This window comes from Petaurus breviceps, unplaced genomic scaffold (genome assembly GCF_028583685.1).
Source record: "Petaurus breviceps papuanus isolate PSGF00001 unplaced genomic scaffold, PetGlider_PUasm1.0 80, whole genome shotgun sequence".
Classification (NCBI taxonomy): domain Eukaryota; kingdom Metazoa; phylum Chordata; class Mammalia; order Diprotodontia; family Petauridae; genus Petaurus; species Petaurus breviceps.
This window is the reverse complement of record NW_027186540.1, coordinates 20,710,685-20,728,424: the sequence shown is the minus strand read 5'-3', so window position 1 is coordinate 20,728,424 and position 17,740 is coordinate 20,710,685. Positions and strand designations below refer to the sequence as shown.

The 17,740-nt window shown below is 38.5% G+C and overlaps 1 protein-coding gene across 3 annotated transcripts in view; it reads right to left on the bottom strand.

Annotated features, from left to right (window-relative positions):
- The window catches only part of LOC138176039 (gamma-secretase-activating protein-like), a 116,026-nt gene that overhangs the window by 23,775 nt on the left and 74,511 nt on the right, over positions 1-17,740 (bottom strand). For all 3 annotated transcript variants that reach the window (XM_069106778.1, XM_069106779.1, XM_069106780.1), the window contains 5 exons: positions 10,706-10,834; positions 9,829-9,887; positions 9,105-9,136; positions 4,549-4,610; positions 1,041-1,142 (listed from right to left, as the gene is read on the bottom strand). In XM_069106778.1, coding sequence (XP_068962879.1) covers positions 1,041-1,142; positions 4,549-4,610; positions 9,105-9,136; positions 9,829-9,887; positions 10,706-10,834 — 384 coding nt within the window. The remainder of the gene's footprint in view (positions 1-1,040; positions 1,143-4,548; positions 4,611-9,104; positions 9,137-9,828; positions 9,888-10,705; positions 10,835-17,740) is intronic.

Genomic DNA, 17,740 nt, shown 5'->3' with positions numbered 1-17,740 from the left:
GATGGATGGATGGATGGATGGATGGATGGATGGATGGATGGATGGATGGATGGATATAACCTACTTTAATGTACATTGAACTCAGGGATTAGCACAGTGCCAGGCTCATAATGTGGTCATGAAGAGTCAAACGCAACTGAAACAACAGAAATACTGGCTCATAGTAGGTACTTAACACATGCTTGCTGACTGACTGAACGACATAATAGCTGACATTTATACAGGGCTTTAAGGTTTGCAAAGTCTTGTACATATGCTAATTAATTTGATCCTCACAACCTCTGAGGTAGGTACAGAGAAAATGAGGCTGAGAAAGATTGAGTAACTAGCCCATAGAGGTGAACTCAGGTTTTCCTGACTCCAAGTCCTGCACTCTTATCCACTGTGACACTTACAAACACATCAATGTAAAAATTTTCCAATAAAAAGTTAATTATATTATTCCATCCTGCCAACAATTTTTAAAAAGGCTTCAACTTCCTATATTTTGGAAGAGCAAGACAGTCTTAAAATGCAAACTATCCACCCACACCAAGAATAGTAACAGTGACTCACATTATTCTAGTAATGCAGATAATGGCAAATCAAAATATAGTCATAAACACCAGGATGCAGAAATCATTACTGTTATTCATAAAACTCTGTGGGCCAACATTGTTATATAACTATCAATTATTCTGGAAACTCCAGGCTCTGACTACAGGAATCTTACATGATTTAGAAGTAATTAACTATTTACCAGAATCAAATAAATGTGTTTGCATATATTCTCTCTATTATTTTATCATTGTAAGATCCTTGGGGCAATAGAAAGGTGCCATATATACTTCTTGCAATTCTGTAACATTGTCAGTCAACAAACATTTATTAAGTCCCTACTATGTGCCAAGCACTGTGCTGATCACTGGGAATATGAAGGCAAAATTGTTAAACCAATGAATATTTGGCATACTGCAGGATGAAAAAAAAGAGGAGGTGTGTGGAAATTACAGAAACATAATAAGATTCAGTGAACAGGTGATAAAAACAAAAAAACCAACCATTTTTGAAACATAGTCCAGGACTAATTGTTCAATGTTCTTCTTTCCTATGAATTGTACAGGTAGATTTCGTAAGAGATGCTCTTTCAGCTCAGAGACCATCTATTTAAAAAAAATTAAAAAGAAGTTAGACACATAAGATAAAGTTGAGTCTCTCATACCAGAAGAAGCGAAACAATGTTAGCACCTTTTCCCCAGAGGGTCTGAATTTCACAAGTCATTTTAAGAAGTCAACTGACACATAGAACATGGTGTAAAAAGAATTCCCTTCACACTCAATATTCCTCCAAATGCTCACAAAGCACAGAGGCTAAATTATTAGGATCTGCAACTTTCTAATGATGCTACTTCCACTTTCCCCAGAGTTACCAAATGGGTGAGGATAAAAGTGCCAATATCTTGACACCTTCCATTTTTGGAGGATGCTTTATAGTTGACAGGTCTCACATACCCACTGGGTGGGTAAGTTCCAGTGGTAAGCATGTGGTAGTATGTTACCCTGGTAAGGACACTGGATTCAGAGGATCTAGGTTCAAATACTGGTAATTCAGCTTAATATCTGTGACCCTATGCAAGGTCTCAGTTTCCTAATCTGTCAAATGGGGGGACTGTGCTAGACGGCTGATTCCTAAAGTTCCTTCCAGCTCTCATCCTACGGGATCTCATTTGATTCACAACTGAGAGATAAATAGGCAGGATAAGCAGCATCCCCTTCGTACAAATAACACCCACTCATATCCAATCAGTTGTCAAGTCTTGTTGATTCTACTTCTGCATCTCTTTCATTTATCCCTCTATCTCTGCTCAGCAAATGGATATTCAGAGAGATTAAAAGACTTGCCCACAGTCACAAAGTTAGAAAGTGTGAAGGATGTAATTTGAACCCAGGTTTTCCTGACTCCAACTCTATGTACTGAATCACTCTGCCTCTCTACACAGCACAATACAGACAACTACTTGATTACCTGGTTTTCACAAAGATCAGGACAAATGATCTTAAGAGAAGAAAACATAAGTGATAAATCTCTTTGCCAGTCCAAACCAGAAACATTGAATAAAGCAAACACACACACACACACACACACACACACACACTATACCAAGGCAATAAATCAATTACTCATTTTACTGCCCTAAAATAGCCCTGTTTTCATATTCTGTAAATCTGTGGAGGCAGGCCAACACGTAACACTGCTAATGCTATTCTCCTCCTCTTCCATGTTTTTTCTTCTTTTCTTTTTTTCTTTTCCCCCTTCTTTACCTATTTCCTAATCCAGGGGTGGGGAGCCTGTGGCCTCGAGGCCACATGTGGCCCTCTAGGTCCTCAAGTTTGGCCGTCTGACTGACTCCAAACTTCACAGAACAAATCCCTTTCCGAGAGCACTTGGAAGGAATATTTAACTGGTGGCACTTTGAACAAAATGAGGCTTCTGACCCCTAGTGACAAACCTTGAGAATTACACTATAAAGATGATATATCTTCACTGAAGAGGAACAAGGTTCCTGAAATATTCAAGTTCTAAGACCGTTTAAATAGAATCTAGTGAATGAGACAAATCCCATTCCCTATGGGGCCTGGGCAAAACTGTTCATAATTTTCATTGTCCTCTCTCAGCAGGATGACTGGTTAAAAAGACTCTCAGCTCCCATAACACTGGGCATTCCAATAAAAATCATACCTAGATCCCAAACCAAGTTCTGTGTTTTTACTACTGTAGGAAATTTGGACTTATTTCTTGCCCTGGTGTCCTCATGTAAATTCCAAAGTCATTGGTCTTCCCTTTTAGAAAATGTTAGAAGAGGTAATACCATCTAAATCCCTTAAGGCCAAAGGAAGACATGAAATAAGAAAGATTTACATTTATATAATACTTTAAGTTTAGTGAACCTCACTGTAGCCCCATGAGGCAGGCAGAGAAAGTTTGATGACCCTCATTTTAGAAATAAGGAAACTGAGGCTCTGAGTATTTAAGGTATTTGGTTACAAGTCAATAAGTATCTAAGGCATTATCATATATGCCACTCCATTACACTATGTTGCTTCAAACCAGCCCTTGTCAGAACACCTGATTTTTTTTCTTTTATAAATCTCTGTCATTGCCTATCACAGAGCGTGAATGAAGTTGGGGGGGGGGAGTATCGTTGCAGAGTACTGGTATGTGGATATTGTCAATGGGACCTAACCAAGCTAAGAGGGGCAGAGAGGTATATAGGTGTATGTTCTAGCTGACAATCACAATAATATCTTGTCTTCATATGAGTTACTAGACTTAAAAAAAACACAGCTTGATTAAGAGGAGGGAAATGGTATCAAATGTTAAATCAAACAGATCTTTTCCCCCAAATTACCAAGTTGTACTAGCCAGGATGAGGGGATAGAAACTAAGAAAACATGGAGTTTAAAGTCTACTTGCTTACAGTCTACACACACAAGCACACAAAAACACACACACAACTTCAGCACTATGTTCACTAATTCCTCTCCCCTCCTTCACAAGTAAAGTATAATATACCCCTAAGTCAGGTTAAAATTCAGCAGATCCATGTTTACATGAAAGCATGGGCTCTAAAACCGAAATGAAAACCTAAAGAAAAGTCAAACATAATTCAAGTATAATTAAATTCTTTAGAATATACTGTATAGGGGCGGCCAGGTAGCACAGCAAGTAAGAGCACTGGCTCCAGTGTAGGGATGACCTGGGGATCGAATCCCAGGCTCAGACACTTAGCATCCACCCAGAAACACCTGGCCATGTAACCTTGAGCAAGTTACTTAACCCCAATTGCTTAGGGGCGGCCAGGTGGCTCAGCAAGTGAGAGCACCGGCTCCAGTGTCAGGATGACCTGGGGATCAACTCCGGGCTCAGATACTTAGCACCACACCCAGAAATAACTGACCATGTAACCTTGAGCAAGTTACTTAACCCTGATTGCTTAAAAAAAAAAAAAGAATATACTGTATAAGCACCAATATTGGAGAGATCCATAGAAGAATAGATTTTTAGCACAACTCCCCCCCAACCTACCCCTCAATGCCCCTTTTTTCTACCTCTTCCTCTAGGGTGGGAAATCAAAGTAATACCACCATATTACCATGGTTTCTAAAAAAGGATATCTGTTGACTTCCCTATGGATCAACTCATCACCCCTGTAATTTTCCAGAAACTCTTTTCTCTAGCCTCAACTCCCATATATGTATTATGTCATCTGTTGGAATATCCATTCCTTGAGGGCTTGTTCTGTTTCATTCTTGTATTTGTATCTCCAGTGCTTACTACTGTGATAAATGCTTCTTTATTCATTTATTCTAGGAAACTCAGGATTTGTAATTTAGTGACACCAGGTTCTGTTTTGTTGGATTTAAAACCAATAAGAAAAATTACAAGACTTCCCTCTTTCCCTGTCCTGAAATAAAAAAGATGCGAAAATAAAAGAACAGAAACTGACCTTTTTGCCTATCTTGGGGTTCAGAGTACCCTAGCATACTAACAGCCCATAGAATACATACCAGTCCCATAAGCAGTCTCTGATGATTATCTTCCTCCTGGAAGAGGGGAGCTAATCGTGGCTCTGAAAGAAAACAGAGCACTATTTAGACAACAAATATTTGCATGATTGCTATATGCTTCCCAACCTTTAACACCAACTCCTTCACCGACCCCACGACCACCACAAAAAATAAGAGGCATTAGAAACTATAAACTAGATTTTCCTCCCCTGGTTCATTGGGAGATGCTTGAAGAATGGAAGATTTTACAGATGTCAGACTGTGGCTCCCACATAAATTCAGAAGAGACACCAAGACCTCTGTGAGAGGAAAAGTGAAAGGATGGAAAGGTGAAGAAGAGAGATGCCTAATTCTGATAGAATTACATTTTTCCTCTCAGACACTAAAACCCTGAGTGGAAAAACTAAACCAGATTCCATTGCTTAAGAATGGGTTAGTAATTAGAATCAGAATGATAAAAATATTTTATTAACTAAGGAGACAATAAGCCAGGACAGGACAAGGCTTGGTCTACCTCCATCTCTCTCTCCCTCCCAGAGAGAATGCTGACATTGAGATTGCTGACTTTAGTTTGGAAGAATGTGTTCTGGATTATCATCTTAGCCCATCTAAACATGAGTTGCTTAGTTTAGAAAGTAACTTGATCAGAGTGGGAAGTGTAGTATGTGATGTTAAAAAGATTTTCCACTTCCAAGTTGACATGTTGCATCAAACAAGCTGAGGGAGTAGGAAGTAAGGAGAACATAGGTCCTACACGAATTATTTGCTGTGCTGTTTTTGCAATTGCAAAGAACAGGAAACTGAGGGGATGCCCATTAACTGGGGGAATTGTTGAACAAGATATAGTAGTATGAATCTGATGTAATACCATTGTGATACAAGAAATATTTTCAGAGGATGTTTTCAGAGAAACCCAGGAAGATTTGTATGAACTGATGCTAAAGTTGGTTGACACAGAAAAACAAAATATACAATAACAATAATCATGTAAAGTGAAATAATTGTGAAAGACTTAAGAACCTGATCAACGCAATAACCAACCACAATTCTAGAAGGCTCATGATGAAACATATTACCCACTTCCTAAGAGAGGACTGATGGACTCAGAAAGCAGACTGAGACATTTTTTAATATGCCCAACATAGGAATTTTTTTTTGCTTTACTATAAATGTTTCTAACAAAGGTTTTGCTTTTCTTTCTTTTTCAGTGGTAGAAGGGAGAAAAGATGTGTTTTCATTCAATGAGAAAAAATTCATTACAAATAAAATTTATCTATTTTCTGTGATATCCCTGCCTTCACTTCCTACATGGATTCAGGTAGCTAAGATCAAAGGGAAATGGTCAAAACTGAGTGATAGATTGGTCAAGGAGGGTAACATACACTGGTCAAGCACCTCCATGGTACGGGCCTAGAATACAGGGTTCCTTTCACCAAAGAAATGGTCATGTTACTGTCATTTTTCAGCAAAAAAATGGCTACATTTCAGCCACGTTTTGCTGTCATCTTGTCTAGTCCTTAAGTTGATAATAGGATAGAAGGAAACAAAAGCATGGCACCACTAGATCTCATGCAGCAGGTTCAGTTTCCAGCAATGACAATGATTCCCTTCCAGCGATTAGTTCAACCACAGCACATGAAACCAACACAAGGTTTCCTTAGGCACATTAAGAGAGGATGACCAGTAATCCAGACACAGAAAAAAGTGATATCAGTGAGGAGGAGGGAGGGAGGCAGAGGGATGGGGCTGGTAAACACAGGAACTTCAGTCAATCTGGAAACATTTCAGAGATTGTCAAACCCATTTCCAACAGGACTAGAGTCAACTGGTGTCATACCACCCTTATGTTTCTAGTTAAAGGAACTGACAACCTCTGTTTAGTGCCAGTGGGAGGAAGCCTCCGCTTTAGATAGGGAAAGTTTTAAATCACCCAGGGAAATTAATATAAGATACCACACTTCTGCGGGTACAATTGAATAAACTTGGGCACTGTCAGTCTGTGGTTGAAGATAATTTCACCCTGACAGCAGTTGTGAACCTGTGCTTATGATGACTGCTACTTTTAGTGACAAGGTATCTGATGAAGTTTAAAAGAGTTTTTAAAAGAAGAAATGCAACTATAAGAAACCATAGAAAAGACTTCTTTTTTTTTTGGAGGGCAATTGGGGTTGTGACTTGCCCAAGGTCACACAGGTAGTATGTGTTAAGTGTCTGAGGCCATGTAATGGGAATGTAAATTTTTAAGATCTTCCCTGCCCCTACGCTAAAGTGCACCTGGAGCCTGGGGTGGGAGGCTTGTTTCTCAGTAGATAATTTTTGATTGGCCAGTGGGTCCAGAAGATTGTTACATTATCTGAGCCAGGAACAGGCTATATAAACCCTGATTTGAGGCTTTGTTTTGGGGCTCACTTTGAGAAGTGTTCTGTGATTTGATCAGATGAGACTCTGGGAAGCCCCTGTTGTTTGAAAAACCCAGATGTTGATTTGGTATGGATGTAATGGTTGGACAGTTTGGAAATCTGTCTACTTGATCTGTTTCTCTGTCTTGATAATTCTGTCTGTATACTCTGAAGTTCGGGGTGCTGACCTTTTTCCCCTGAACTAGGTAAACGATATATATTTGACTGATTAAAGTAAGCTTGTTAACCCATTTTGAGCTGCTTTCCTTTATCAAAGCAGATCTAAGAACCTGTGTTAGCAGCCACCCTGGGGTGCTTGCTGCTACAGGCTGCATTTGAACTCAGGTTCTCCTGACTCCAGGGCTGGTGCTCTATTCACTGTACCACCTAACCACCCTGAAGAAAGGACTTCTTTGAATCACTGCCAACAAAAATATAAACCAAGGGCTAAATCGGATCCGTACCATCCGATCATCCCAATATTTAGCATATATCTCAAGTAGGTCAAAGATAAAAAGAAAGATACCATTCACACCAAACATACTAAAATATTTATAACAACACTTTTTATAGTAGGAAAGCATGAAAAACAAAGTAGATGCCCAGTCAATGCCAAATGGCTAAACAAATTGTGGTGTAAAAATATAATGTACCAAAAATATAGTGCACCATGAGAAAAAATGAATATGAAGAAGGCAAAAAATATGGAAAGATTTTTATGCCAACTGACACTGAGCAAAGAAGGGAAGCTAAACATTATATAGTTAGAGAAATGAGAACTTAGAAGCAAGTGACTTCCTTAAGTGGATGCTGGAGTTAAAGACTGGCCCAGTCAAACAGATTCACATGTTGTTGTTCAGTCATTTCAGCTGTGTCTGACTCTTTATGACCCCGTTTGGAGTTTTCTTGGCAAAGACACTGGAGTGATTTGCCATTTCCTTGTCCAGCTCATTTTACAGATCAACAAAATAAGGGTTAGGTGACTTGCCCAGGGTCACACAGCTAGTAAGTGTCTGAGGCCAGATCTGAACTCATGAAAATGGATTTTCCTGCCTTCAGACCTCATGCTCTATCCACTGCACCACCTAGCTACCTACCAGTTTCAGACTAATAACATTAATATAGTATAGTCAAAAATCACCTTAAAATCATAAAACCCTGCAGTAAAATCATTTGGCTAACTGACATGAGCAAAACATAACATTGTTTCATGAGTCATTGATTCTAACTGGATTAATGTCCTGAATAACACAAAGCCTTCTTGGTAAAACCTATAAAAATCAGAGAGGGATCCAACTGTCCACAGTGGAAAATCAAAAAGGATGAAAAACTTATTTTGCAATTAGGTAAATAACTCCATTCAGTGAGTACAGCAAAATGCATATATTTTACATAGATCCTGAAGACAGAAAACAGGACCCATAACTTTTGGAAAACTGTGATGCTTTCAATGCTCTCAATATCCTCACTGGTACAAAAGCCCATCACTTTAGTATTGCTATTTTCCCAGTGCTGCTAAATGGCTGTAAATTATAGAACGCTATGATCTGTCCCAAAAGGCAATGGTAAGGCACATTAGAATATGAGTTCCTTGAGGGCAGGGACTGTCTTGCTTTTCTATTTGTGTCCTCAGCACATAACCCAGTTCTTTGCACATAATAAGTACATAATAAATATTTTATTTCTTCTTTCATAGTGAGTACATGAATTAAGGTTGGCTACAAGATATTATCAATCTTTGTTTATGTGGAAGAACTTGCACAAAATATATTCCCAAGGAACTCATGACTGAATGAGCAGCTGGGCCAGTCCTAGAGTAAGAGCGAGGGAAAAGAAATGACCCTGGAGTCAGGAGGAACTGAGTTCAAATTTGGCCTCAGACACTTAGCACTTACTAGCCGTGTGACCCTGGACAAGTTACTTAACCCCAACTGCCCTGCCTTTCCCCCTCCAAAAAGCAAAAACAAAAGAAGGAAGGAAAGAAGGAAGGAAGGAAGGAAGGAAGGAAGGAAGGAAGGAAGGAAGGAAGGAAGGAAGGAAGGAAGGAAGGAGAACCCCTCAAGTACCAAAGAAGACCTCTAGCATTTTGGATGGATCTTCTAAGGAGGATTTGTGGAAAGACATTGACAAGAGGTTTTTGTTCAGGTCTTTTCTTACCTACTGTCCATGTTTCTAGGTTTGAAATCACCCTATAGAGAAAAAATAGATTTATGTTATTCACAGATATGAGCATTAAGAGGTAAAAAGAAAGGTTATAATATCACAAAAAGCAATTACTACTTAAATACCTCAAATACTAAAGAGTATGGTAGAAATTGTTATCTGCTGAGAGCTTCATGATTTAAATTAACTTGGCAAAAAATGTGACATTAAACAATTATAAAATCACATAACACTTTTTCATCTTAAACCTCTGTAGCAATTTACAACAATTGCACTTCTCAGTTACGGGAGAGAATAGAAACAAAAGATAGAATAGAGGTCAGAATTTGGCCCACACTTCTACCCCTGTGAGATGACTCAGTTTGTAGAAATTATATTAATTAAACCTTCAAAGTAAGGCCAAGCTTGCTAGCAATCTAAAACTTCTTAACTACCTATTACTGGTGGGGGACAAGTGAAGGTTAACAAAACTCAATATATAAATACTTTCTTAGCATTCTTCTCATTATAGCTACCTCCTTCCTACTCCAAATTACTTGCTTTTGTAATGGAATCCAGATACCAAAACGCAATAAATGGAATGTTCAATTCTGCTAAGTATACACAATTGAAGAAAGAACTAACTTAATCATCTCTCATCAGCTTGGTTAAATAAGGTTTTTTCAAAGAACAATATCTAGTTTACTAATATAGATGATAACACTTAGGGTTAACTTACTTTACAGCATTCTCAAGAATGTTCCTGAAATATACAGTAGATCTTCTTTTCCCTTTTTTCTAGAATGAGATATGTTAAAGATGTGAAAGATAAAAGCCATATGGAGAGGGGTTACCTTTCATATTTACAATATGACATCCCAAAGTTCAGATCTCCAAAAATGGGGGGAAACAGCTATTTGTTTAGTTCCCCAAAGCTGGAAATATGAGTTCAAGAATAAGGGGGGGGAGGTAGTAGGGAATAAACATTTATATAGTGTCCAGTATGTGCCAACCACCGTGCTCAGGGCTTTACAAAGACTATTTCAGTTGAGACTCATCTGGGATCCTGGGAGGTAGGTGCTATTATTATCCCCATTTTACAGTTAAGGAAACTGAGGCAAGCAGAGGTCAAGTGACTTGTCCAAGGTCATATAACCAGTAACTATCGAAGTCTGCATTTGAACTCAGGTCTTCCTGACTTCAGGCCCAATGCTCTATCCATTGTTTCACCTAACTGCCCCCCTGAAGATGAGGAGTTCTATTGTCCCCAGCTACTATGGGAATTTTAATTTTTAAAATCTCAACTAAGAATATGCATAGCACCCCAGAATCCCATAGCCCTAAGCCATCTCAATCAGCATGGACTAATGGAAAACAACTGAGAATCAGAAGACTTGGACTGAGTTCTAATCCCAGGTCTGCCACTCACTAGTATGCAATCTTGGGAAATGTATTCATTAATTCTATCTGGACTTCAACTTCCTCATCAGCAAATCAAATGCGCAAGGTAAGATGTTTAAAAAAATGCTCTTCTAATTCTAAAATATATATATTTTTACCTTCTGTTTTGCGTAAATCTAGAAGTTACTCAAAGACCTCATCAACCTTATACGTACCTCTTCTGAAATTAAGTTCCTCCACTCTCTCCTAACCACATTGTTGTTATACTGTAAACGTGGTTTAGCATATTTGACATATTCCAAATTGGAGTTCAGTTTTTCCCAGTAGCCCTTAAAGCTCTGCACCTGAAAAATATGAAGATATAGCATGAATATAGCTCAGAATTGGGCCCAGATGCTCCCCCAATTCTTATAAATAAAAAACAAAGATAAGCAGTTGAAGCTGCTACTTCCTAAGAAGAGAACAGAGATAAAAACTAAAACATAAGAGTATCAATTGGTCAATCAATTAACAAGTAAGTGTCTATGTTGTACCAGATATACAGTAAACACACGTATAGAAGAAAGTCGATTTATTCTTTACCTTACACATGATAACACTCTTGATTGGAATATTTTGCTTCTCTGCATTTTGCGGACTTGATTTAATTAGTGGGGATATCCTTTCACCAACTCAATTCCTGTTCTAGTCTCGCCCGTATCTTTTCTAGAATTCTCCATAGCATACCCAATTAATGTCTTGAAGCCTTGTAAGAATATATGATCCTAGAATTTTAGAGTTTGAAGGGGCTGCTAAAATCCTTAACCTAGGCTTCATGAACTTTAAAAAAAATTGTGACAACTGTATTTAATAGAGTATTTCATGCATTTAAAAAAACATTATTCTAAGAAGGGGCCCATAGTGTTTATCAGGCTGACAAAGGGAGCCACAATATAAAAATAGGTTAAGACCTCCTCATCTAACCCAAGCTCTCGAACCTAAGGGAATCAAAGCTTAAAGAATTGCTAGTTCTTTTCATATCTGAGGTAACAGGGTAGCTCTGATGTGGACAATTACCCTAAAATGTAAAAGAAAATAACTAAAAGAACATGACCTCGTCTAGCTAGAAAAGAACCTTCTTCATTTTCTCTCCGTCTCACAACAAAGGACACTCACTTTTATATCCAGTGAATAACCTGAGACTTTTATACTCATAGTTTAGTGATTTATAGCTAAGCAGGGAAGCCTAAATTAAAGTACTACTAGGTGATAATAGCAGTAGTTCATATTTAAATAGCAATTTTTAGTTTACAAAGCACCATTCCCCTATGACGTAGGCAGTATTCAGTATCACCTCCATTTTACACATAAGGAAACAGATTTAGAGAGGTGCCATAATTTGCCTCAGATCACAAGGCCCGTTTCAGACCCAAGACTTGACCTTAAGTTTTCTAAATTCTATTGCTATTTTTTACACCACCATGCAGGTAGGCTCACTGTAGATTTCTGTCTTGCGATATGCCCCATCACCCCTTTTAGAGTCACAAAAGAAGGTTAACCAAAGTTGTGGCTTCTTAGATGAATTTATTTTATCCATTAAGCTTATTTACATTCTCAAAATACAAGAGAGAAAAAGTAAGCCTCCTAGTCATCAAACAACACATCAAAGCAGAATGGAACAATAAATTACAAATTCATTTTGGGGGCCATGTAGTCTCATGGGAAAGAGCAATAGATTTGAAACTAGTGAACTCAGGTTGGAATTCCAACTTTTACTGGAACAAATCACTTAACTTTGAGAGGGGCTCCATTTCTTCATCTTTAAAATGTACTTTAAAATCATTAAATTTAAGTCTTTAAATTAATGGACTAAATGATCTCTAGAGTTCCTCCCATACTCTAAATTCCATTAACATTTAATCATCTGCTATCCTGGTACTTAAACTCTGGATATTTTAAGAGGTAAATTATTGGAGCAAAAACATATTCACTTAATAATTTGAGGGATATGACAGAACCATGAAAGTACATTTTGTCCTCCAATACTAACACAATGTCAATACGGTATTTTTTTTATTCATAGTGAAAGATTTGCATTTTATTCACACTTCCTTGCCCAGACTCCCTCCTGAATGTTAGCTTGCATTGATGAACTTTCTGGCTCATGCTTAGAGTTCATACAATCTGTGACCATGGAACTGACTGAAGATAATTGCTCCTTGTGGAGATTGAACTCACACTCCTGGCTTCATTTTAAGCCAGAATGGAGCACATGAATAATGTAAACAAAAATAGCACAAGGCAAAAAAATCTCTTTTACTGGCGATTTTGTAATCTCTTAAAATCATAGGATTAAATAACATTTATTGGGTGGCTATCCCGTGCCAGATATTATGCTGGGATTACAAAGTCAAAAGAACTGTTCCTGTCCTCAAGAAGCTTACGTTTTACTGATGGGAAACAACAGGCGCAAAGTATATCACAGTAAATGCAAAAACAGTGCGGTAATAGGGCAGAGGAAGCGTATAAGGGAGGCAGGAGGAGAAGGATCAAGAAGAGACTCTCCGAGAAGATGGCGCTTCAGCTGAGCCTTGAAAGGAGCCAAGAATTCCTCAAGAAAGAATGTGTGTACACACACACACACACACACACACACACACACACACACACGTATATATATATCATTTGCATTATGTATAATGATATAATTATAAATTTTTATTTATTATAAAAATAATATAATAAATATATTTGTATTGTATATTATTTACATATTTGATGTTAGTTCTATATTTAATATTATTTAAATAAAATATATTTAATATTTATTATATATATTATTTGTTAGTCAAGAAACAACACTAGCCATCATCATAATTCACATTGTAAGGTCTTCTAAGGTTTGAAAAGCATTTTCCTCACAACAATGCTGTGAAGTATAGTTCCAGTATTATTACCTTCATTTTATATATGAGGAAACTGAGGCTCAGAGAAGCTGGATGACACAGCTAACAAGAGTTAGAGCCCAGATTTAGGCCTGGTCTGGACCCAGAGACCAGGAGTTCTTTGAATCACAATGGAACCTCCATAGAGCACTTTAAAATCATACCATTGCAACCCATAGTTTCTGAACCCTGACATATACTCCAGCAGCAAGCATTTAGCAGAGAGAATACAATCCAGCCTGGGAAACTGGAACATCTGATTCTAACCATGATTCTGCAGATTATCTTTCATTCATCTTTTCTTGCCCATGAATTCTAAACAAATCCAGTATGATTCACCCTGTATTTCCTCATGTTCTTGCTTCCTTCCCAAGGCACAAATAGTTAAAACAGTGCTTCTTACACGGTGAGGGCTGACCAAATGTTTGTTGAATTGAAGTATTGCACTAATGGGGAAAAACTATAACTCTTCAATGGCTAAGCCACTCCTGTGGTGCCTGTTTTGCTATGACTGTAACTACTGTGGGGGTAGGGAGTAGGGGGGTAGGGGGTGGAACAGACTTTATAAACTGGAATATAAAATAATTAAATGGTAATGACCTGACATCTAGTGGTCAGTTAGGGTAAATCTGAAAATTCATAAGGGTAAATTATTACATAATATGATCTATTTAAGGTAATTTAAATAGTACTGCCCATATTTGGGGGAAGAGATCTTATGCATCATATAATTCATCCATTTCATTTTATTAATGAAGAAACTAAGGCCTAGAGAGGTAAAAGTGTTTGCCCAAAGCAGTCAATGGAAGTCAGAATTAGAATCCATAACTGAAGGCTTCAAACGAAATACTCTTTCTCCTACATCACATTTAGTACTTCGCATCTTCATTTTTGGGCCCCTGTCACATGACTCTTTCCTACCAGGCCTAGTGACTTCATCCTGCCTCTAACTGCACAAAAACTCCCCAATAATGGTGCACACCCAGGAATTACCTCATGCTCCAAAATCATCCTTCTCTAGTGCCTCTCCTTCCAAAACTCTCATTCTCTTACGGTACTATTCCCAACTAGGTAGCAGAAAAAACAGGAGAGGGTGATTAGAATGAAATAAATCATACAGAGGTGTGAATGACTGGTAGATAATAGATGTTAAACATCAACAGTCAAATAAGAGGGGGGGTCAGGGAAGACTTCATGGGAAATATGATACTTGATCTGCATTTTGAAGAATGAGTAGGATTTAGAAAAAGTAAAGAAGAGAGGAGAGGGCATCCTAGGTTATGGCAAGGAAGGGAAAACCTATTGTGAAGAAAGGTTCAGAAACAAGATATTCAGAGAAGAGAAAAGAAGAGAGACCAGATGGACTGGAGAAGGGGTTACAAATGTAAAGCAATAGGAGATAACATTGACAAGTGGTTTGAGCAAGATAATGGAGGGAGGCTCTTGAATGCCCAGCTAATGCCAGGGTTTTTATTGACATAAAGAAATGGAATTAACCCAACAACAGAATGTCAGGTGTTGTGATAGTTCACTGAGGAAGATTCGGAGGCAGGAATTCCTCATGTGCCATCCAGTAGAAGAAGTCACCACATCCCACCTAGGTTAAGGTCAGTCCTGGATCCACATAAAACTCAAAATGTTAGTCAACCCATGACCAACCTTTTTTTTAAACATTTTCAGTATGCTCTAAATGAGGGACACAAAAGAAAGAGAAGACATGTTCCCTGGCTAAAAGAAACCTGCTATCTTATTGACTGTGCAAACTTAACACCTTTATAAAAAACATATAAATGATGTGTTAGAAAGGAATAGGCCCATGAATATAATGCCAATTGAATACCTCATATCTGAGGGGAAAAAAGGGAGGTCAAGAAGTGATCAGGGGGCGGCTAGGTGGCGCAGTGAATAGAGCACCGGCCCTGGAGTCAGGAGGACCTGAGTTCAAATCCTGCCTCAGACACTTAACACAAAACTAGCCTTGTAACCTTGGGCAGGTCACTTAACCCCATTTTCTCTCGGAAAAAAAAAAAAGAAGTGATCAAAGCACAGTGGTGATAGTAAGGAAAAACTTAATAAAGTCAGGGAATTTTGAATCAAATATGAAGGAAAGAAGGGAAGGAATTCAAAGTCTCTCTGCTTAGTAAAAAAAAAAATCTCAATTTTCTCCTAAGATTATGAAGATAAATTGTTTGGGGCACTGGATAGAGAGGTGGCCTTAGAACCAGGATGCACTAGATTGGGTCCTTCCTTTGAAACATATTGACTCTGTGACACAGAGCAAGTAACCATCTCTTAGTGCCCCCAGGAAATTAAGATTGAAAGTTGCAGAGCAAATGCTCATCTGCATTGGTAGAAGGGACTTTCCTCACTGATGTTTCCTTATGTATAGGTCAACCCCTTTTCCTCCTACCAAAATAAATTATGTGGGCAACATATCAATACCTATTTGCTGTTGCTGTTGTTGTTGAGTTGTTTATCAATTGTGTCTGACTCTTTGTAACCTAATTTGCGGTTTTCTCAGCAAAGATACTGGACTGGTTTGCCATTTTCTTTTCCAGATCATTTTACAGATGAGGAAACTGAGGCAAACAGGATTAAGTGACTTGCCCAGACCAGAGCTGAATTCAGGTCTTCCCGACTCCAGGTCCAACACTCTATCTGTGTGACCTAGCTGTCCAGTACCTAATCAATACATAATGCAGTCTCAGATATTAATTAAGCCAGAGTTAAATTAAAGCCTTGATTCTCTTGGAGGAATTAGGTTGCCAGATCCCCTTCATAATTTTTTTATACAGTGCTCATTTCTAATTAGTGCCAGGAGAAAACATCTACCTTTCATCTCTAAGAGGCATGTTGGCAGCAAAAACGTCTACTAATTAACCAGGATCCTCCTGCAGAGAAGGGAGCCTGCCTAGAAAGAACGGTTTTATTCTGTGCCCAAAGAGAGGGTTGGCAAAGTCGAAACACTGATCCAATCTTGCTAGTCAGGGGACTTTAAAGGCACCAGTTGTCTCAGGAGCAGCTTTTACTTGTGACATTTACGAACAGGCTGACTTTCTTATCTTCCAGTAGAGACAGACTAAAGAAGGAGAAAAAACATTAAAAGTATGTATCATCTGAAAGAAGTACGCCATATTAATCTGAGCTCCTCTGCACTGGGACATCCATCCTCTACAAAGAGACAACCCGGTCCTCTTGGGCCTTGATGCTCCTAAGGGCACTTTGTGCCAGTCTTGGTTGCAGTGGCTAGAACAAGGTGACAGGTGATGGTTCATACATAAAGAGCACCTCTGCAGCATTCCAGAAAAGCCACTCTAAGAACACACCTGTTTCACCAGGAAGCTTCAGAATGCTAAAACTAATTAAATTCCCCAACACTAATGTTTTTTTGGTCACTCACAGGCCAGATCCCATTGCTGATCAGCACAGAAGCTTTGACCTGTTTCTTTTTTTCAGGCCTTTTCACCCTTCCTTAAGATGTCCTGGTAGTCACTTGATTCCAGGAGTTCACCATATTGGTACCAGACTTAAGGCAGATACCCAATTGGCTTTAAGCCCTCTGTAGCTCAAAACTCCCAAGCACAAGTGATCCATCAGCCTTGTGCTCTCATGGGGGCAAGGATTACAGGCATGTCCCGCTATACCCTATTTTTAAAAAGCCCACTTCGCAATTGATTATTGCAGATTTAGAGCACCTAGGTGTCCCAGTAAGATAAAATGTTGGACTTCAGATCAGGATGTGAGTATGCCCCTGGGCAAATCACTTAATCTCTATCAATCTTAATTTCCTCATCTATAAAATGAGGATAACAATGGCACCTACCTCAGTGTGGTTGTGAGGATCAAATGAAATCACAGGGAAAGCCCTCTGCAAACACTGAGGAACTACATAAATGCTAGCTATTATTTGGTACTTTCAGAGATATAATGCAGCAGTGTTTGGCTCTCTTGGTTTTAAGTGCCAAATGCACGTGTTACTTCTTCAGCCAAGACTTAATGGATGGTGCAAGAAGATCTTAAGAAATAAAGAACTGCAATCTTCCTTCTCTTTTGGCCTTAAGTCTCAGCCTCTTCAAGTATCAGTCTCTCTGTGTTTTTACTCTGATGGAGCATTCCTGAGGAAGCATGCACAAGATTTACACATGACATGTAGTTACAGAGGGATCACTCTTATGATGAAGTCACATAATGAGCTGCTGCTGAAAAGCGAAAGTGAGATTATGGGAAAGTTGCTCCTAAAGAAAAATACCTGAGAAATAGCTCATCAAAAGTCAACCTGAAAAGTCCACAGATCTTGCAGCTTGACCTAATAAAGGTGTAACCCAT